Source organism: Ruditapes philippinarum, unplaced genomic scaffold, assembly GCF_026571515.1.
Source record: "Ruditapes philippinarum isolate M1 unplaced genomic scaffold, ASM2657151v2 ctg19_1_1_1_1, whole genome shotgun sequence".
In the NCBI taxonomy this organism is placed as follows: Eukaryota; Metazoa; Mollusca; class Bivalvia; order Venerida; family Veneridae; genus Ruditapes; species Ruditapes philippinarum.
In genome coordinates this window covers 413,814-434,864 of record NW_026854201.1, presented here as the reverse complement: position 1 = coordinate 434,864, position 21,051 = coordinate 413,814, and the positions used below count along the sequence as shown (strand labels likewise).

The following is a 21,051-nucleotide window of genomic DNA, read 5'->3' as shown; positions in this document are numbered from 1 at the left end:
TAAATTAACTTACTTATTGGAAGCATGTTTGGAGAACATGTTTGAAGGATTTGATAATAAAAAGATGTTCATCAGCAAAGCAAAAATAAAACATGTTACAAAGACACAGATGAAAATAGAAACAGAAAAGCACTTGACAAGATCGCTAATACTTTTATCACAAACATAGCAAATCTAAATGCCTACATCCTTTGACTTCTATATACCAGCTAAAGATAAGCAAACTTTTGTTTTAATTTATTAAATGAAAACACAGAATGAGTTCCAAATTTCAATTATTTTAAGAAAAATATAAATATCCATTAATTTGGAACTGTTCCTGTTAACCAGACAAGAGTATAGAGGGAGCTATCACTGGCACATAAACAAGAAATAGTTACTATATTGTTTCAACCAGACTGATTTTACCTGTTTAGCTATAGACTTGCTGTCAACTTTGTTATAAATCTTCCTCATTTTAGAGATAGTCATTTGTGACATAGCATGTGCATGTACACCAAATACAAGCTTCTCCTCACTGATAAATGGACCCTGCATGTCTTTATCTTCTGAAGATATAACAATAAATATAATTACCCCTTGCTTCATCTTTATAACAATATCATTGTTTTACAGTGAAGTTCAGTAAATATCAGTATAAAGAGAGGCAACATTTGTCATTTACATAAAATAAAACACAACTTTATATTATTCTTTTGAGCAATATTTCTAAATGTTCATTTACTTTTTTCAAAATTTATTTTCAAGAAGACCTTGCAACTGCAAAACAAAAACAAAAAAATTGAATTTCATATTTAGGCAATACCTTGGTTTACAAAGATCTGGAATTATTTATGTTAATGATGGGAAAACAATGCCAAATATCAACATACACAAGCAGACTTCTATGTAAATACCTAAATATGGTGCCTGAAAACTTCCTATATAAGTTGGTCCTAGAGTGTATATATTTTTGACTGTAGCTGATGAAATGACATCTTCAAACAGATGGCATGGTCCCTGTCTCCATGTAAGCCTAGACTGTCGTCTCAACTGAGGTGGGGTACCAATATAGCCAAACACTGAAGTGAAAGCTGTTGGACTTGCTGAGCCTCCTACCCCGAGGTTTGGAGAGATATAGTGCAACTGTAATATTAAATAAGAGACTACATTAACACAGAAGTTAATTTAATGAACTAAGAAATTAAATTTGATAGAAATTATCATAATCATGAGTTTATAAAGAGAAAACAGATTATCTAAAGAACTCTGAAAACGAAAAAATTGAAATGTCTGCAGGTTTGGTGTGTAACACTTGTGTCTCTTTGTCAATTCTCTATCACAAATAAGTCAAATATGCTGGTAAGTTAATTATAATCTTTAAAATCAGCACATAAAAACATTATACCTTATGAGTATTGACATGCTCCCCATCCAAAAACAGACTGACACTTGAGTTCTTCATGATACCAGCTCTATGGAAGATGAGCACTAAATGGTGCCACTGACCCTCTAGGTCAAGGTCCTGGTGCCAAAACTTTACCAAATTATCAGTTAACTTTGGTTCTCCTAGATCATCAGATGGGGCTGCAACAAATTTTCATCATAAATTTATTCAGGTTTTACCATAACATCCTAATATATGTTTCAATAAATAAATATTGCAAATATTTTACCATAACAACAATCATAAAGATTTGCATACAATATCAAAATTCTGTAGAGTTTACTTTTGGAGACAACAAATCATATCAAACTCTGCTTGGTAGTAAATTTATATAATGCATATGATATCTCATACAAATTTATAGAACAGATAAGATAAAGTTTAAGAATGCTTACCAGAAGATGGCATGAGAGTTTCTTGTGTACAAACATACAGTGATTTATCTCTCGGTGATAAAGTTATACTGAGACATATCAAGTTTTCTTCTCGCCCCTGGAGATTACGGACGATGGTAAACAACCTAACCGGGTGTGGGTCAGTGCCCCATACACTAAACTTGTCAACACAGAACCAAGATGAAAATGTTAGTCCTGACTGTGGTGGGAACACTCTTTCTCCTAAAGAAAAGCAAGAAATTACTGAAACATCAAACAATGGAAAATGCAATCACTCAAATTGGAATAAAATCAATACTCCAAATTTAACAATCATGATAAACCTATACAACAATTTTTTTTAGTTTTTTTCAGCATATGTTTAAAATTCTGGAAACAAAGTGATCTCTCGGAAGCATTAATCACAACAAAATAACATAAGAATTGCAGACTCGGTTTGATTGAGTCTGTACATGTGGGATAATGAATAAGTGCAACATCCCTCACGCCCCCTAGCACCGGCTTGAGCGGTACTCAATTCTCAACACTTTATAGTGTTGGCATCAATGATCCCGAAGGACCAGAAAATATAACAACACTGAAGTGAAGTACGGGGCAACTTTTTACGGCTGCCACACGGCACTTGACACCTGCTGTTATGAAGTACAAAATTGTGGAATTTTGAGACAGTTTAAGACCTCTTTAACATGCAATTTTAGATGAATCACTGATTAAATCAGTCCAAAGTACAATATTCTTTATGTCTTTAAAAGCTTCTTTCTTTTTGGTTGGGTTTTATGGCACACCAACAAAGTATAGGTTGTATGGCAACTTTCCAGCTTAGTTTAGGAAGATCTCAGTTGCCCCTCTGTGCACTATTTCACCTGAGTCAAACAACCAATGTTCTGTAAGTTAGCTGCATAGCTTCCCAACTTGAAAGAACCCAAAGTCCCTGGCAGGATTGAAACCCATAAAGGTGAGGGTCAAGCAACCTTAACCAAAAGGCAAAAGACAGTCATTAATGAAAGCTGAAATTTGGAAAGAAGCATGTAACTACCTGACCCAATGCCTCCTATAACTGATGGATCTGCTGCACCTACAACCCCACTGACTACACTAGGTGTTGGTGGTCCCTGTGGGGCTATACTGGGCAAATACAAGCACCCAAACCCTTCAGCATTCATGTTAAACTCAACAAATGCTGGAGTTACACTTGATCCATGCATTCTTGCATCTTTTGGTGTTGTCATTGATACTAAACATTTTACTCTAGTTAATGGCACTGGACATCCTGTGGTTTTCAATTTTCTTTCCACTTCAAATGGTGTTCTCTTCTCCTCAACACTAGCATGTCTCGATAGCGGCCAACTTTTGTTCACTTTCTCAGAATGTTCAAGATCTTCATCTGCTGGTCGGCAGTTAAGAGGTGACCCTAATCTCAAGAAGTCTCTGTACAAGGATAAATCAAAGCAATTAGATTATTGGAAGTTATGGTGTGGGATAGATGCTAACAATTAATGATGTAATACAATTAACATGTCAACTAGTCATTTAAACAAAATATCATCAAGGATCTGTTAACCGAAACTTTCTCTTACTGGCATACAGCTATTTTCTCTGCAATGTATTTTTGTTTTGTTTTTACCCTGACTTTTTTCATATTTTTTTAACATATTTCTGTATTAGATCCACTTAACCCACTTTCTTCAATAACTAATAAGTAACCCACTTTCTTCAATAACTAATAAGAAATTACTGATTTCTCAACAAGTTTTTTTTGTTGGGTTTTACATCAAACCAACACACTATAGGTCATATGGCGACTTTTCGGTTTTACTGGTGGAGAAATACCTTCCATGCCTTATTACAGGCATGAACAGGCACCTAAGTAGAACCAACCACATTCTGTAAGCTATCTGAATAATTCTCCACAAATGAGTACTAATCCTACATGATTTTTTAATCAGTGGCAAATGACAACATATGTAGTTGCAGAAAAAATAAACATAGTATATAATTATGATGTTACCTTAAATCTCTAGGAGTGAGTGATTGAGATGCTAGACGTTCAAACATATACTGTAATGATGGATGGAGAGGATGTGATTCATCTGCCAGTGATATATTTCCATGACTTAATAACTCATGTGGAAATCCTGCATCACACATAACTTGCTGATTGTGTTCTTTTCTCAACAAATTCTTCAACAATCCTGCTATAAACACTTTCAAGTCTTTGGATAATTTATCATTGTCACTAGCTACGGCAGGAAGTAGATGAAATATTGACAGTACAGCTCCGGCGTGGATGATGAATTCTGGGTGTGCAGCATTTACAGGTAGAGATAAACTGCCTGTACTTGCTCTCTTTAGTTTTGGTGAGGATTGTGGTGAAGCAGATGGACTTTCTTGGAACACAGTGTGGCGCTTGGTTAAAGGGGAATCACTCTTCTTGGCACTAGCCACCAGATATGGTCTTAAACAATAAATACAGCAAATTTATAATTGTTAATCCAAAAACAAATGTATTTAGAATATCTTTTTACATGTCATCATTAGCAAAATTTTAAGGTTAGCTAGTCTACATACCCTAATGAAATTGTTTGATTAAAGAAATTATGTTTAGCTTGCTTGACTGTTCTCAATGCTTGATAGTAAAACAAGAGCCTGGATCATGTAAAAATTTTCAAGTCCAAAAATTGCCATAATTCTGTCATTGTCATAGTTATGGGCCTTAAACAAAGACCTCCTTTTATGCTCTGAAATAAGTTTGTGAAGTTTCAATCCATTCTCTTCAGTAGTTTTTGAGATACCAACTTGCAAGGAAAAACTTAAGTGACATGACATTGATGCCTAGGTGATTATTCTTCGAAAGGTCAAGCTTAAAATTATTAAAAAAACATTATCAATCACTTTACTTATGATAATACAACTGAATTAAACACTGATCTAGAAAGTTAAAATATATCACCTTTCAAATGCATCGAGTGCCATATCATACAGATATCTGACCATCTGACATGCTGATGCTAACAACACTGGTATATCTTCTCTCATTCTGATTATGAAATAAAAAATATCAGTTTTTATATATCGAAACAATAAACCATTCCTTACATTAAATGATAAGGTAAAAATGTTGATGAGCTGACAAGTATTCAGAGACTAAAGTAACTTAAAAGTCTGAAAATACGCATTTGAACATGTGGCTCATAGAAGTATTATCACCAAAATTTTGACCAACAAACAAGCTCTATATGATTTCAGCAAAATATATTCTTCACAAAAATATCTTGTAATTGATTGTATGATTCATAACAGCTGGGCAATTTTACCTTGGTTCCTTGTTTTGATGAAACAATTCTTCAAATGCCTGGTAACCTTCAGTGAGAGAGGAGCAGTCAGTATCATCATCTAGTGCTGTTATATCTGGGGTAGATGAGAAACAACCCAACAATCTTACAGCTTCTGTCAAACTATCATATCTAACCTGTAATATGTCATCAATCAATATACAACTGTTTAACATTTTTGTCTGTAATCTTGCATATATATTTATAATTTTTATTTAATAAGTGAACTTTGTTCACCATATATGGATAAAGATATATTCGTTCTAATTTGATATTTGAAAATACTGATAATTGCTATACATGTAAAAAAAACGTTTTGGGTTCCCAATGAGAAGATATGTTATTTCTTAAACTCAACAAACTATAGGTTAAACAATATGAATACAGAGTGTCAGTAACAAATTGGCAGTTTTTTAAAGTCAAGTCAAGTCAAATAATTTATTGGCAAAAACATATACATGTTCATCGCCAAGTAACATTTTGGCAGTACAAAGTACAGAAAAGTAAGATACATACATGATAAATTATACATATACATAATTATTTATCAGCGTACATTATTCACGAATTCGAAAACCTAGCTAAACGCCGTTTTCCGGTACTTTCTGTACATAGCTCTGGGGAATTCACCCAATGGAGTGTAATAGCGAACTCGATGTTTTCGGCCTTTTTTAAAATCAAATTGAAATAAAGTAATTATTTCTTTATAAGAAAATAATTAGATATCATTGTATGAATAATTCCATACAAAAAATAAAGTAAATACACAAGTTAACGCAGAAAATAACCTTATTTATTATGGAAGATTCCACTACGTCTGTTTGAATTTTATTGATTTTCATTATAAACAATTTATTTTTTTGAATAATTTGGAATAGATATTAAAGGAATATTGATAATTTTCAAAAACATCAATTTTTTCACCTTAAACGGTTAAATACTGATAGAAAAATCGAAATATCACGTAACTGTGTTATGTACTTCATTTGATGTAATTCCCCAGAGCTAAAACGGTAACGTACCGGAAAACGGTGTTTAGCTAGGTTTTCGAAAAGATCAATTTCAAACAAATGTATTAAGTAGATTCATTTCTCAGTTGCATTGCTGAATAAATAAATTTTGCTAAGTTAACAATTACATTTTTGTTCGTACATTTCATTATTGATATGAATTTATTTAAATTAGGCTATGAGCAATAATATCTAGGTAAACATGTTTTCCTTAAGTTGTTATAATATGGATATACTAACAAGAAGTGATATTCAGTTTCAATTTGTTTCATATTGCATTTTGTACAGAGGCGTTGGTTTCTTTCAATATTTCTATGTCTACCCTCTTCAATAGCTAATTTGTGCGAAGAGCACAAAGAAAGGACTTTAAAGAAAGGACCAAATTAACTTGACAAGTATCTAAGATTATGCAGCTTCCAAAACATAGTCTATGCACTCTCATATAGTATAATTTAATAGAAGTTACTCCATAACTGCACTAAAGTGACAACATATGTAGTAAGAACTTCAATAAATTTCTGCAATAAGAGTATTTTCACAAAAAATAATCATAGTATATCTATAATTGAGAATTTTTGGTAATGATTGATAAATAGCTTAAATGTAATTACCATAGAAATCAGCTACCTTAAATTATATCATGTTAAATATAAACTGTCCAGTAACTGTTTATTTAATCTATATCTTATCAACTTAAATAAAGCAGGTACACAATCATATCCCCATCAATATACTTTAGAGAAACATACAAACTAATTTAATACTTACATCTGTGGCAAAGAATTTGGCATTAGCAGGCTCATATCTCATTGCAACAGTGAGAGAGCTGAACACAGTCTTTAACATCGTCAATACCTCATAACGGCTCACTGAAAACATCACATAAATAATGTTTAATCTTTAATATACTTGATATGTATCAACATTGAAAATGTCATGGCAATATAAAACATTATTCTGGACAACAGATACAGTAATATTCATACAGAAATTCAGTTAGAATAATGATTTATACCTTTGTCCCATGGTTGTTTGGGTGGATGAGCTAGACAACCTTCCATTATAACAAGTACAGACATAACATAGACAAATCCTCCAACCTTCCTGAATACTGTACGTGTTCTATGACTCTCTCGTAATACATTCAATAATGACTGAAATACAAACACAACAGTCCTGTTAATGTAACTATTGTAATAACAAAATAAAACACATATACATGTTTATATATTTACTTTTCTATAAACAATATCCTAACCTTAATTGGTCTTTTTTAACATGACTGAACATTCTACAAAATGATAACCTTAAATTCAAACACAATGCTGTACTGTGAAGTCTATAAACAAGAAATACTTGTTTTTGTTTGTTTGTTTTGTTCAAGTATAATTTCACTTTGTTAGATTTTTCTATCTCACTGAATACCTGTATTTGTAATGGATTTGTCTTCCCTTGATTTCAATACATATTAAAGCCTTGATTTCAATACATATTAAAGTACTACCAATACGAAAAATTCAAAAAAAGAAAAGAACACACAATAACTGACTGATTTCACAACTCACTTTTAATATTGCAGTTTTGAGTTCAAGGTTTGTAACCTCTGCTGTGTTCATAAGACCAAGTAGTGTGCCCATGTCATCATCTCCCCCTGGTGACAGAACAAGCTGTTGTACTATACTTAATGCTTGTTGTCGACATTCAACAAATGGTACCATGTTGTGAGCACATCTTGCACCTCCACATTCTCTAAACACATCTGTAAATAACATACACATTTCACTATTTTATTAACATTGAAGGAAATGTATTCTGCAATTTCTAAAATGTAAACATTAAAGTAATGCTTCAATGTTTTGAGAAAACAAATATCATTCAGCTTATCTTTCCAACTTAGCTGAAGGAATTTCTGAATTTCAAAAACCTCAAAAGTTTCAAATCCACGGGAAGCCTTTAATGGATAACATCAGCAACCGCTACTTTATCATGTATATGTCCTCAGGTTAAGAAATTGTAATACTTTGACATGCTTGACATATAAGAACAAATACTTACTTGTGTTTTGATTACTGTTGCTAAGCAACGTAGCTAAAACTTCCATCACTAAAAATCCCAGTTCTCTTTGTTCTGCTGTCATTCTGGTAGTATCTGAAATATTCACTGTAATGATATTATGCCATAACATGCCAATTAACTCAATCATCACATGCTAATTAACTTAACATTATGTGCTTATATCAAATGATAACAACTTAAAGAGTTTTTCACATTACAAATATGCTACAAAGGGGACAGAGAGATTGAGTAGATTGTGCTATGTTTTAAACTTTCTGTGATGTATCTTAACACAATTTTTTAGCAGAATATATAATTACTGAACACTAAAGAGATGATTATGACAAACAATTTAGCTTTTCTAAAATTTACAAATTTAAATAAGTCAATGTAATTTGTACTTTTACTTCAGTGCATTTATTAGCATTTTTTTTCAGTATTTCATGCTTTATGCCACAATAAAACTTTGTTTTGTAACCTACTAAAGCTTGTTTGCACAAGTAAGTTTCAGGAAATTAAGACCAATAATTTCTTATAATAATTCCAATATCATACATGTATTAAACCTGAAATATCTTTGTTAGATTTGATGAAAGAATTTTCATTGAAAATGAAGTTTAATATTCACAAAAAATTATCATGTATATATGTAAAGATGTTGTAATATTTTGTTAAAAAATAAAATTGTCATAATGATAACATTTTACTACCTCCATCTGCATGAGGGTCCTTCAATAAAGCAGCAAATCTGTGTAGACATGTAATGAGCACCTCTAACATACCAACCTCCCTGTATACATCTTTAAACACAGCATGGTATTGTAGAATCTTCTGTAAACTCTTTATACATAGAATGCTATTTGGCACTGAGCTGAAATTAGTACATGTACAGTCAAATATCATGTAACAATGTTTTACCGTTTGTTTTGTAGAGTTTGAAGTCAAACCACACTGTAAAAGTTATACTTCAACATTCAAGCTTTACTGGTCAAGGAAGACTTGAGGTGCAACTATGCATTATTTCAGGCTCAAGTAGACGTCTGAGTAAGACCACTGACCTTCCATTGGGTAGCTAGATAAGATTCCTCACATGAAAGAATCCATGGTCCCTAATGTGATGTTCAAAGTGAAGATTACATTCATCAACGTACAGTATGGATCTCTACTAAACATGCATGTAAACATCCATCAATATGTGAAGGCATAGATATACAACAATTTGCTTTTTCAACAATAAAAACATGATGTGGTTTACTTACTGTTGTGTTTTCAGGATCAGACTTAAGCTTATCAGTTCTTTACATGGCACAAAGTTTATATTGAAGACTATGAATTCTAACAACTCAAAGAATTTCTCCTGAAATATAAGAAAAGAGTATATTTTCACCATTTGCTGTTCTGTTTTACAGACTTAGTATCATCTAAAGGCATCATAGACAACAAAAGAAAAATTTCATGTTTTATACAAAAGAAAAATTTCATGTTTTATACTGAGCATTACCAAGTATGTGTTTTATACAATATCTAATCATTAAAAATCAAATAATTAATGCTTTTAAAAATTCCATTGACCTTACATCTGTGTGTGAAACTTTATACCTATAAGCAAACTGGATGGATCACTTACATAAAATAATAAAAAGATATATAATAAAAAGCGTAATCCTTGAAAGTTTGAGGTATTCCAACTAAGTTTTCTTAACAGTTTGGTTCACCTTAGCTACTTTATTTTCATGATTCTTCATCATAACACAGCAATAAGCCTTCATATTTCTCACTTTAAATGGGCCTTACAGAAAACACAAAATTCATTGTTTGTCAATATCAGTAATAACATAGGCAGAGAGAAAACAACACCTAATATATATTTTACCTGTACATCAAGAGATTTCAGGTGAATTTTCTCAGCAAACTGTGAGAGAGTATGCTGTGGTTCTAATATAAAATAGTTGGCATTATCTTGATGGTATATACTGCTCATTACATCTAATATTGTATTACATAGAGCACTTGACTGAGCCTGTAATATACAATAATACAAACAATACTGATTAGATTTAAGGAAGTCTACAATAAAGATTAAATAAGTACCTCCTGGATAGGATAGATACTGCCTAAATAAAGCCACATCAAAGATGTATTATATAACAAATATGAAAAGAACCGACTTTCACCTTTGATATATAATTAACTTGCTATGCATATGATAATAATATGTAGTAGATACATGAACACTATGCAACATACTGGCATGTTAGTAGTTCCAATGAATGCCTTGGGATAACAGTACCAGGAAATAGTATCAGCGTTTAGTCCACACTGTATTTCCTGAATCCTATATCTACTTACCTCTGGAAAAATGGTCTCTTCTATGATTTATAAATGAAACACAGGACTGATATAACTACACTTTATAATTGTTATGATTATATTTTATGTACAGGAACTACTTCTCTTCACACATAATACTGGTAATTTATGTACTCATATCTAACGTTATTCTGATATTCATACTCATATTAAACTCAATATGCTTGACACTCACCTTCAAGAACACATTCTGAAGTACTTGAAATGCCTGGATATTTCTTACACTGACACCTGAAATAATTGAAGTTTATATGATGTTATGATAAAATCTAATAGTTTGAAGACTCTAAAATAAATTTAAATTAATGTCGGTAACTAAAATATGTACCAATATCAAAAGAACTACCTAACAATTTACATAATACTGTATATAGGGAAACCATAGATTTTTTTAAAAACCAGCAGTTAACATATCTTAAGTTTAAGTATGAACACTGTTACATAAAGTATCAAATAAATCTATCTCTTTCAGCATTAATTTCATATAATCATACAAAAATTCTCATAATTAATAATAATGAGTTTTTTTTTTCTTTTTTTAGCATTAATTTCAGTCTCATCAGGCTAATACATAAAACTTTTAGCTACAAAGTGTCAGTATATTGATGCTTAAATCACTTAAACTCATTAGAGACTGTTTTATACTCAATACAGGACAAGACCATTAATAAAGTTCAGCAGGGTAAATATTAACACAGTGATGACTAAATGATAAAAGAAATTCTCACAAATTGATAGTTACCACTGTTATACAAGCAAAGCTGTGCTGTGATTAATATTATTACTAAACTTCAAACAAGAAATAAAAATTATAGAAAAAAAGCATTTTAAGTTCTGAATGTTTCACCTAAGAATTTTGTCATAAAAAGAAACTTTATTCAAAGAATCGTTGGCCGGACAGTATACTGGATCATTCTCAGTGCTTAAAAGTAAAACAAGAGCCTGAATAATGAAAAATTTTCCAAGTTAAAAAAGGACCATAATTCTTTCAAAATCTATGTTAGAGTTATTGGTCCTGAAAAGTTTGCTCTCTGTGTAAAGTTTCAACCCATTCTCCTCAGCATTTGTGGAAATTTCAACTTGCACATAAAAACTTGACCAAAGTGTGATAAGTACAAAAGCGCTCCCCATTTTTGGAATAATCAAGCTAAAAATCTGTAAAATTAAGTCCAATAATACAAACCATCACCAAGGTAACCAAACCAGAATGTACCTCATTGTATACCTTACCTATCAGTCTATCACTAGTGATATTTTCATTTTAGACAGGAATGTAGCCATCATGCTTTTATACATATCATAAATGTATATTCCCATCTTACAAGTTATATTATATAAAACTCCCTCTGCAAGCAAACCTCTTGTATAACTGTCTCCCTAACAGAAACATATATATATACATAGTAGACATGACAAAACATTGATAGAACCACCTATATCCATACAATAACTTAGCCCAACAATTGTACAAGCATGCAAGTTTCTAGCTCTCTAAAATAAATATCCCTTCATCAATAAAATATAAGGACAGGATACAAGCAGACATAAATCAAAATGCAAGAATAAATAAATGCAAAAAAAACAACATTATTACCAATGGAAATGATTTACATAATTATGTATCAAAGTTTCATTTCATCCAAATACTAGTTATTTGTCAAGCACAATAAAACATTAATTTTGTTGACTAAGTGTATTTAAGAAGCTATAGAGCACAAACAGAATCTAAATAACTATAGAAATATTTAAGAATGGAGTTATTTTTATTGCTTTATATATTTGACAGAAATGATATTAAATAGCAGTTTTTTTTTGTTGGCTAGACAGTTACAAATTACATGTGGTGTATAACTTACAGAAGATGTGAGAAGCAAGTTAGAAGACTATAATAATATCAACAAATACTAGCCAGTGTTAGCCCACACCCGCATAGATAGAAATAATAAATAAATAAATCACTCAACTGGAACTGGGACTAGCATTCACATGTATTATCTCTGTAAAAATAGAATTTATACCTTTACTCAGAGGTATTCCATGCATTGTAGAAAAATCTTTCTTACTGAAGTTTACCCATAAGCAATGTCCATTAATTTTTTCCACTATTTTTTTTTTTTTTTGTATTAATAGCAAATGCATAGTTTTACTGCACATGAAAAATCTAACACATATGCAAAAAAAATAAAAACAGCGTGTTTCTGAGGGGAGAAAAGGGGAGATGCGAATGTTATATAAAAATATTTCTTAAGTAATTACTCATTTGAGAAACAAAGCCAAAATGTAATGGTTCATATTCTCTAAACTCAAACTTGTAAATACTCATGTTTATTTTAATCATAAATCAATCTTGTGTGTGTTTGTAAAGGGCAACATAAAGATTATTCCTTTAAAGTTTCATCAAAATCTGTGCAAATGGTTCAGGAGTTGTCATTTACAGATCATTTCTTCCCCTTTTAAAGCTCTGGTGGCTGTCTTGTTCAGATTTTATACAGTAACAAGGATAATTTCCTTTGAGTTTTAAGCGTTGTCAGTTTGAGTTCCTTTCTAATTCAAGCTCTGGCAGCTTTGTTCAACAGAACACAGTGAGTTTTACCAATTTTGCAGAGGACCAATTAAGGACCTTCTACTGAGTTTCATCCAAATCTACTCAACTGTTTTAAGGAGATATCAGTTAAAGCTCATTTACATTTTAACTCTGGAGGTTATCTTGCTGAGTGGTCTAGGCAATTTTCATTGTTCAAGGACCATAAAATAAATTCTAATGAAGTTTTATCAAAATTCTATGTGTCTTTGTCTCTGACTGTCGTCTGATTCAGTGAACCAGGAAATTGTATATCTACATTGTATTTTTATAAATGAGTATCATGTTGTTTCAATACGTTTGGCTAATTGGTTTAGAAGGAGATGTAACGACAACAGAATCTGCTGACAATGCAAAAATTACACACAACAGACTACATGTAAAATTGACTAAGATAACTCAGCTTAAAATGATATGCTCAGGCAGGCTAAAAATTAGGTCCACTTCATTAGAAAGGCTAATTACATGTAGAGCTCAATATTCAAATTTTATTTCATGCTTTCCAGTGTTTTATTGTAATATATCAGATGATTATATTCTGATAAACCACTATTATAGCATAAAATCGGCTATTTTTCCCTCTTTTGCCCATGTTATAACGGGACCAAAACCATGTGTTAACATAGTCACGCGCTCTTGTTATAGCCCGGTTTCACCTATGCGCAATACATACAGGGCCCAGTAAACAAACAGACAAAAAATGACGATTTGGCCTGTTTGCCGAAGAGTCATGCGTTCTTGTTATATTGAAATTTATTGATTCGAGGGCCTCAGTCGCATATTCCAGTAACTATGCCGGAAAAACGGCGTATAGACATCGGTGCTAATCTTGGTTGTCGCCCTTTCTAAGAAACGAACAGTTGTCAATGTAAACAAATACAGTAGAATCTACCTAACACCCCGATTAACTTACAAAACTAGATAACAGAAAAATTAATATGAGAACATGTTTTTTAATTATGTAAATGTTGATAAATGCTCTTTATATTTCTTTGAGAGAATAATGCTTAGTGCCTGATTTTTTTATAAACTTGTTTGCTTGAAAAAAACAAACCGATTCTGATGTCACTGATCTTTTTTCTATCGTCAATCTGAAATCACTCTAAGAATTTCTGAGGGTCATGTTTTGTCTTGGGGTAGAGGGTAGAGTAATGTAACGTTTTTTTTTCTTGAGATAATTAATCTCCAAAGGCCAAGCTTTGTTAAATCAATTAAAATTCAAAATTTTGTTCGGTTCCGAGAATTTTCCAAGTTGTTGGCCCCGGAAAAATGAAACGCATACGTAAAACATAGAATAGGATAAATACCGTCCAAGCACAAGAATTTAATGTAATTGTGTTTTGTATAAACTATACATCACAAATCTGTTTGAAAATTTTATGCTATAATAGCGACAACGCACGTTTATTTCGTGTTATAAAGTCTGCAGAGTCCCTCGGAACTGTTGGAGCCCTCGCCCTACCGGGCTCGGGCACCAACTGTTCCTCGGATCTCTGCAGACGTTATAACACGGAAAAACGTGCGTTAACCCTATAGTGAAATTTATAAAATATAATTTTCACTGTAGCCGGACTATATCTGAATGCGGATGAAAAGAAAATCATAACTAAATGAAATAACAGGCAGAAATAATTGCCGATATGCGTAAATTTTGCTTCTGTAGGAAAAGAAAGTCGATGTCATCATACATCATGTTAAAAATATAACAAAATTAGAGAAATTTAACAGACCTATATTTTAAAATTCATGCTGTGACGTCATGATTTGATGACGTCACAACGGAGAATGCGCGACGTTACGCGGCAAAATCAGTAAAAATTACTTAAAATCACTTAAAAAGCATGAAATAAAAAGAAAATTTATTTGTTTTACATATAAGATTGAAATATATTTCATTCGTGAACACCAGCTATTATATTTTCACTCGTGGCTACGCCACTCATGAAAATATTGCATCTGGTGTTCACTCAGTGAAATTATATTTCAATCTTACATGCAAAACAAACAAATATCCTCTATTTATTACATCATTTTAAAAATAAACACACATGTTGTTATCACAGATTTCAAATTATTGTAACTAGTAATTTTGAATTAAGTATGTTATGTCTTTGAATTATTTCTCTTTTTCCATGTGCAGTTATCATTTTTAACAAATTAAATAAAATCTTAAAAAATACATCATAAACAATGTATGTATTTTCAAATGCATACTGAAGTAACATAATAGTAAAACATCACAAAATTTACAAATTGCATGCTAGAAATATGACAAATAGCTCATTCTCAAAGCAATTTCGCAAAGATTGTATCTCATTATTTTAACATTGTATTTGAAAGGGTTTTTTTCTTCCCTGTATCGTTATTGTCTTGATAGGTCACTACATCCTACACAACATAGATTCTACACAAAAACTATTCTTTAAAACAAAAAAATTTTTAGTATATAAGAGGGAACAATTTCCCAAATATAGCCTGCAAAATCAAAAATAAAGTACCCCTAATACCCAGCTTAATGAATTAAAAAAAAATCAATAAAAAGCAAGACCAGTAATGTAATTAAATGTACAATACCTCTAAATACTATTCACAATTGAAAAAAAGAGTGCAAATTTTATATATACACTATAGCTACAATCTTATATGTTTTAATAAAATGTGTAAGACTATTCTTTATAAAACAGTTCCTTTCAAGTGTGGTGTAGAAACCATGTAAGTACATGTATCCAACAAAACACCAAAGGAAAACAGTAGAAATTTAATAAGTTAAACACATAAGGCAATAAGTTTTGATTTTCATGGCTCCATCAATAATGAAATGTAAAGAAATGTTCTAGTGTCTCTAACAAGAAGCCTAGTAACTGTTTTACAAAAGTACATCTACATGTTTTTATACCATCATCATTTTAGTATTAAATGTAAACAATCAAAAAAATAAATTTGACCTTTGAAAATATTACTCATTAGGATTATATTTGTAAAAACTGTACTGAATTAACCATTAAGTAAGATATTTATCTTGACAGATATTACAACATGAGACATGCATACAATATATATAATATACAATATATATAACGTTGGTCATTACAACAAATATCACATTAGATAATTACCTTTACCAGCTGGTTGTGGCAGAGAGAAACCTGGTATCTGGTATATAGAACCGGAGCTTGCAGTGCTGGGTTTGATCTCTGTGTAGCCACAGGTGGTGAGAGACCCAACCAACAGTAATAGATTGCGCAAGGCCTGGACAGCCTCCTCACTGGTATCTAACTCTAATCTTCAATACCAATGATTTAAATATAAAGATAAACATCAGGAAACATACATGTATTTGATTTCCCTTTTTTTATTTCTCTTTGTTTTAAAAACTTATTTATAATACTTAATCAACAATTGGCTATCTGACTGATATGATAACTTGTAACAAATCTTAAAGTGAAACAAATTAAGAAGATTTCAATAAGTAAAATGTAATACATCAATAAATAGTACTTTATTTTAATAAAAACACACTATCACCTTAAGATAAACTCAGAGAGGTAAGTGTAACCCTGGCAGGATTTAAAGTCATCTAGAAGTGTATGTGACACCTCACTAGAATCCTTCAGGAAACAGAACACTGTTACAAACATTTCTACTAGATCTAGTGGTGATAAATCCTGAGCTCTCTGCATGTTCTCCACACAATGTCTCACACAACCTTTATCTGTGTCATACAAATAATATGAATATTTTAAAAATGTACATGTTTAAAACAATGGCACTGAAATAGACATCTGCTTCTAAAGTGCTTTGTTAATGAAACCTAATAACATCAATGAAAAAAGACTTTGTATCAGACTGAATAAAACCAATAGAGCCACATTTATCAAGAAAACTAGGTCTAGTATTGATTGATCCAATTCACTTTAATTCAGATGTATGTAAGGCTTGTAAAGATGCAGAACCAAAAATCTATACATACAGAGTAAATACAGATGCACATAATGACATTATTATTCTACTGTTTTTTCTTCTTCATTTAGGCCCATCTGGTTAGTTCAGTAGAATAAAGCTTTATAATTCAGTAAGGAGAAGATATAAACATTCAACAATTCAACAAAGTGCCCACATATATATTACACAAACCAATTAATTATCATAACTATGGCCTGGAAATAAAAACCTTTATAGAACAAGAGGGCCATGATGGCCCTGAGGTCGCTCACCTGTATATAGGCCCTTGGAGCCGGGCCAGTTTAAACCCCAGGGCTTTTATTTGAACAAACTTGGAAGACACCCATAAGAAGATGTTTCATGATGTTAAGTTTTTACTACACACATATAATGAAATCATGCTAAACATCTAAGCTGTAGTTCATTGGGTTTTTTAAAAGAAACTCATTGGGTTTTTTAAAAGAATATTTATTAAGTTTATACTGTACACATATAGTTAAAAACAATGACACCCCTGGGGCGGGGCCAGTTTTGACCCCAGGGCTTTCATTTGAACAAACTTTGTAGACACTTACTAGAACATGTTTCATGCTTAATATCTTAACTCTAGCTATTTGGGTTTTTTCAAAGAAGATTTTTAAGTTTTTGCTATACACATATAAGGAAAATCAATGACTCCCGGGGCAGGGCCAATTTTGATCCCAGGGCTTTTATCTGAACAAACTTTGTAGACACTCACTAGAAGATGTTTCATGCTTAATATCTAAACTCTAGCTATTAAGGTTTTTTCAAAGAAGATTTTTTAAGTTTTTGCTATACACATATAAGGAAAATCAATGACCCCCGGGGCGGGGCCAATTTTGACCCCAGGGCTTTTATTTGAACAAACTTGGTAGACACTCATTAGAACAAGTTTCATGCTAAATATCTTAGCTCTAGCCCAATGAGTTCTTTAAAAGAAGATTTTTTCAGTTTTTACTATAAGCATATAGGGAAAATCAATGACCCCCTAGGGCGGGGCCAATTTTGACCCCAGGGCTTTTATTTGAACAAACTTAGTAGACACTCATTAGAAGATGTTTCATGCTAAATATCTTAGCTCTAGCTCTTTTGGTTCTTTAAAAGAAGATTTTTTAAAGTTTTTACTTTATGCATATAGGGAAAATCAATGACCACCTGGGGAGGGGCAAATTTTGACCCCAGGGCTTTTATTTGAACAAACTTTGTAGACACTCACTAGAAGATGTTTCATGCCAAATATCTAAGCTCTAGCTCTTTGGGTTTTTTAAAAGAAGATATTTAAAGTTTTTTCTTTCGGTTGCCATCCTGCATGGAATTAAATTCTTTGAACAATTTTTAAAGGTGACCACCAAAGGAACATTCCTGTGAAGTTTGGATGAAATTGGCTTAGTGGTTTATGAGGAGATGTCATTTAAAGTAAAAGTTTACGGACGGACGCCGGACGCCGGACGAAAAGCGATCACAAAAGCTCACCCTGTCACTTTGTGACAGGTGAGCTAAAAACATAAAAGCAACAGAATGAATGCTAAACTTCACAGGCACTTATTTCTTTCCTAGCTACATTTGTTAGAACAGATTGACAGTCTAAATGAGCAATGTGTCATCTCCATGCCTCATTACAAGATCATTATTATAAAGAACATCTTATTGAATATTCATAATGTTAATTTTTTAAAATTCTTTTTAAACACAACATTTACCATGTAACTTCTATATATAAAATGGCTTAATATTATTACCATGTATATATTTAGTGACTCCATTAGTGAGACCATGTCTGGATAAGGTAACCAGCACCTCACCAGCACTTTTCCTCCAGACAACATTATGAGGGGGACACCAGCTGGTTATTGCACTAAATAATAAACTAAGATCATCCTTTCTGGCCAACTCCTCTGCTGGTGATGTGTGGTTACATAGTCGTACTAACACCTGTAAATGACAAGTTAATTTGTCAGTCCTAGTTCAAACATGTCAATTACACTACTGTGTCTAGTACACTTTCAAAAATTATGTAATATACCGATAGTAATAAATATTTTAAGATACAGATCATTATTTTTCATTAGGCTTTCCTTTTCCATAATAATTATAAATGGTAATTCCAGACGTAAATTTTAGGACAATTTTTATTGTTTAACTTATTAACTTATTGTTTTGCACGATCATAATTTTTAGTTAAATCATTACAATCATTGAAGTAGTTTTGTCTGAAATAACAAATCTTTGGTATATGAGTAAGAATATTTCTATGAGGAAGGGAACAAACCTGTACAAACATCTTCTGTAAAAGGACCCGTCTTTCTCTTGGTGTAAATTCACAGCCCTGTTCTAATTCATCTAGCTCCTTTAACTCAGGTAAATCAAAGAATAAGTAAAGACATTTAACGAGTGTTGAGGGAAGGGAAGCTGCTGTCATACAGTCAATCAGTGCCTGGTTACCCATAGACAGTAAGTTAATGGTAGTTAGTAACATCCAGCCAGCACTTGATTCCTCCGTTGATTCTATCTCAAGGAACTTTACAATAGCACAGCTTGCTTCCTCTGTAATGCATATATTGTATAAGTTACATATATAGTTACAATAACAGATCAATAACTTATCCCACTGATACCAGAAGATTTGCCATCTCAAAATAAGGTATGAGTTTATAATGAAAACTTTTCATATTTTATCTTGCATCTTGACTTAAAGTTCAGTAACTAAATATCTAAATACTGTATCACCAATCAGTACCTGTGGATTGGTTTGAAGCTCTCCTCCTAACCTCTGTTACCATCAACTTTGATACATGAGAGCAAAATTGTAGAATATCTCCAAACTTCTCTGTCATTGAGCTTGCAGCAACATTTCCAAATATCTATAATCAATAATAACATCGCCATTAACATTCTAAATCTTTACATGATACAAGATAATATTTCAATATATGAAGAACTTAACATGCAACAAAAAAGATTGAATCCTTAATAAAATCAAATCAAGAAGAAATATAGTACATAATTATATAAGATATCATATATTTAGTATGTGGTTGTAGTTAATTTCATCTATGAGTTCAAAGATCTAAATCCACTTGATAATTGTCAACAATTGTAAGTGATTTAAGGGCCAATGTGAGGCAAAAATTGGCCACATTCACCTCTATATACTTCCCCTTTTTCTTAAAAAAGAATCCTTATCTCCTATTAAAGAAATCTTGTTCTTTCTCTTTTTTCCCCATAGATCCATTATATTTAAAGAGGATCATTTTTTTGAAGTTAAGGTAATAGTTTTGTATGATAATTAAACATTAAATGGACTCTTTTCTGTTACTAAACTTTCCCAGCTATTTTCCATCCATGATGCAATTTTCCCAGCTCCACGGGCCCTGCCACCTAGAACTCTCCTATCAGTGTCAGTAAAAATCCACTGATTTTTTTAATGCAAATAAGTCCATAAAATATAACAACAATGAATTCAGATTTTAAAATGACTTACTTTACAGAATATTGGTAGCATTTTGTAAAGTTTATTTTCCTGGTCTCTTTGTAGATAAGACTCTCGCTAGGATGCCGGAACCCGCAAACCAAATTTTCGTAAATGCATCTCCCAAAGATTTCCTGGGGTTTGGTTTAGTTTTCAGCCTGGTGAGCCCCCCGACTCCAAACCGGCCCCAAAAAAATTTAAAATCTTGTTTTTAGTTTTTCCCGAAATTACCAAATCAAAAAAGTCAGCACTATTTCAAGATTTATCCCAAACACAAAAAACTGGGAAAAAATTTCAGTATTTTATTAAAAATTTTTTTCCCTGCAAATCTTGATACAGAGCAGAAAAAAAACTGGTGTTTTGTCTAATGTTTACTATCTGTAGGAATAAACACGTTTCATAAAAAAATAAATTTTTTTGGGCTAGATTAATTATCCCTTAACTGGAAAA

At 31.8% G+C, this 21,051-nt stretch overlaps 1 protein-coding gene across 1 annotated transcript in view; it reads right to left on the bottom strand.

Moving 5' to 3' along the window:
- Positions 1-20,673, bottom strand: part of LOC132739400 (WD repeat and FYVE domain-containing protein 3-like) — a 57,453-nt gene extending 36,780 nt beyond the window's left edge. The window contains exons 1-22 of the mRNA XM_060727099.1: positions 20,614-20,673; positions 19,870-19,993; positions 19,402-19,676; positions 18,872-19,064; positions 16,695-16,881; positions 16,286-16,452; positions 10,764-10,819; positions 10,092-10,238; positions 9,478-9,575; positions 8,929-9,089; positions 8,219-8,311; positions 7,729-7,922; positions 7,179-7,317; positions 6,932-7,032; positions 5,136-5,290; positions 4,772-4,858; positions 3,830-4,276; positions 2,858-3,249; positions 1,822-2,043; positions 1,388-1,566; positions 897-1,125; positions 409-548 (exon numbers count right to left, since the gene is read on the bottom strand). Coding sequence (XP_060583082.1) covers positions 409-548; positions 897-1,125; positions 1,388-1,566; positions 1,822-2,043; positions 2,858-3,249; positions 3,830-4,276; positions 4,772-4,858; positions 5,136-5,290; positions 6,932-7,032; positions 7,179-7,317; positions 7,729-7,922; positions 8,219-8,311; positions 8,929-9,089; positions 9,478-9,575; positions 10,092-10,238; positions 10,764-10,819; positions 16,286-16,452; positions 16,695-16,881; positions 18,872-19,064; positions 19,402-19,676; positions 19,870-19,993; positions 20,614-20,634 — 3,807 coding nt within the window. The 5' untranslated portion in view covers positions 20,635-20,673. The remainder of the gene's footprint in view (positions 1-408; positions 549-896; positions 1,126-1,387; positions 1,567-1,821; positions 2,044-2,857; positions 3,250-3,829; positions 4,277-4,771; positions 4,859-5,135; positions 5,291-6,931; positions 7,033-7,178; positions 7,318-7,728; positions 7,923-8,218; positions 8,312-8,928; positions 9,090-9,477; positions 9,576-10,091; positions 10,239-10,763; positions 10,820-16,285; positions 16,453-16,694; positions 16,882-18,871; positions 19,065-19,401; positions 19,677-19,869; positions 19,994-20,613) is intronic.
- Positions 20,674-21,051: the final 378 nt, after the last annotated feature.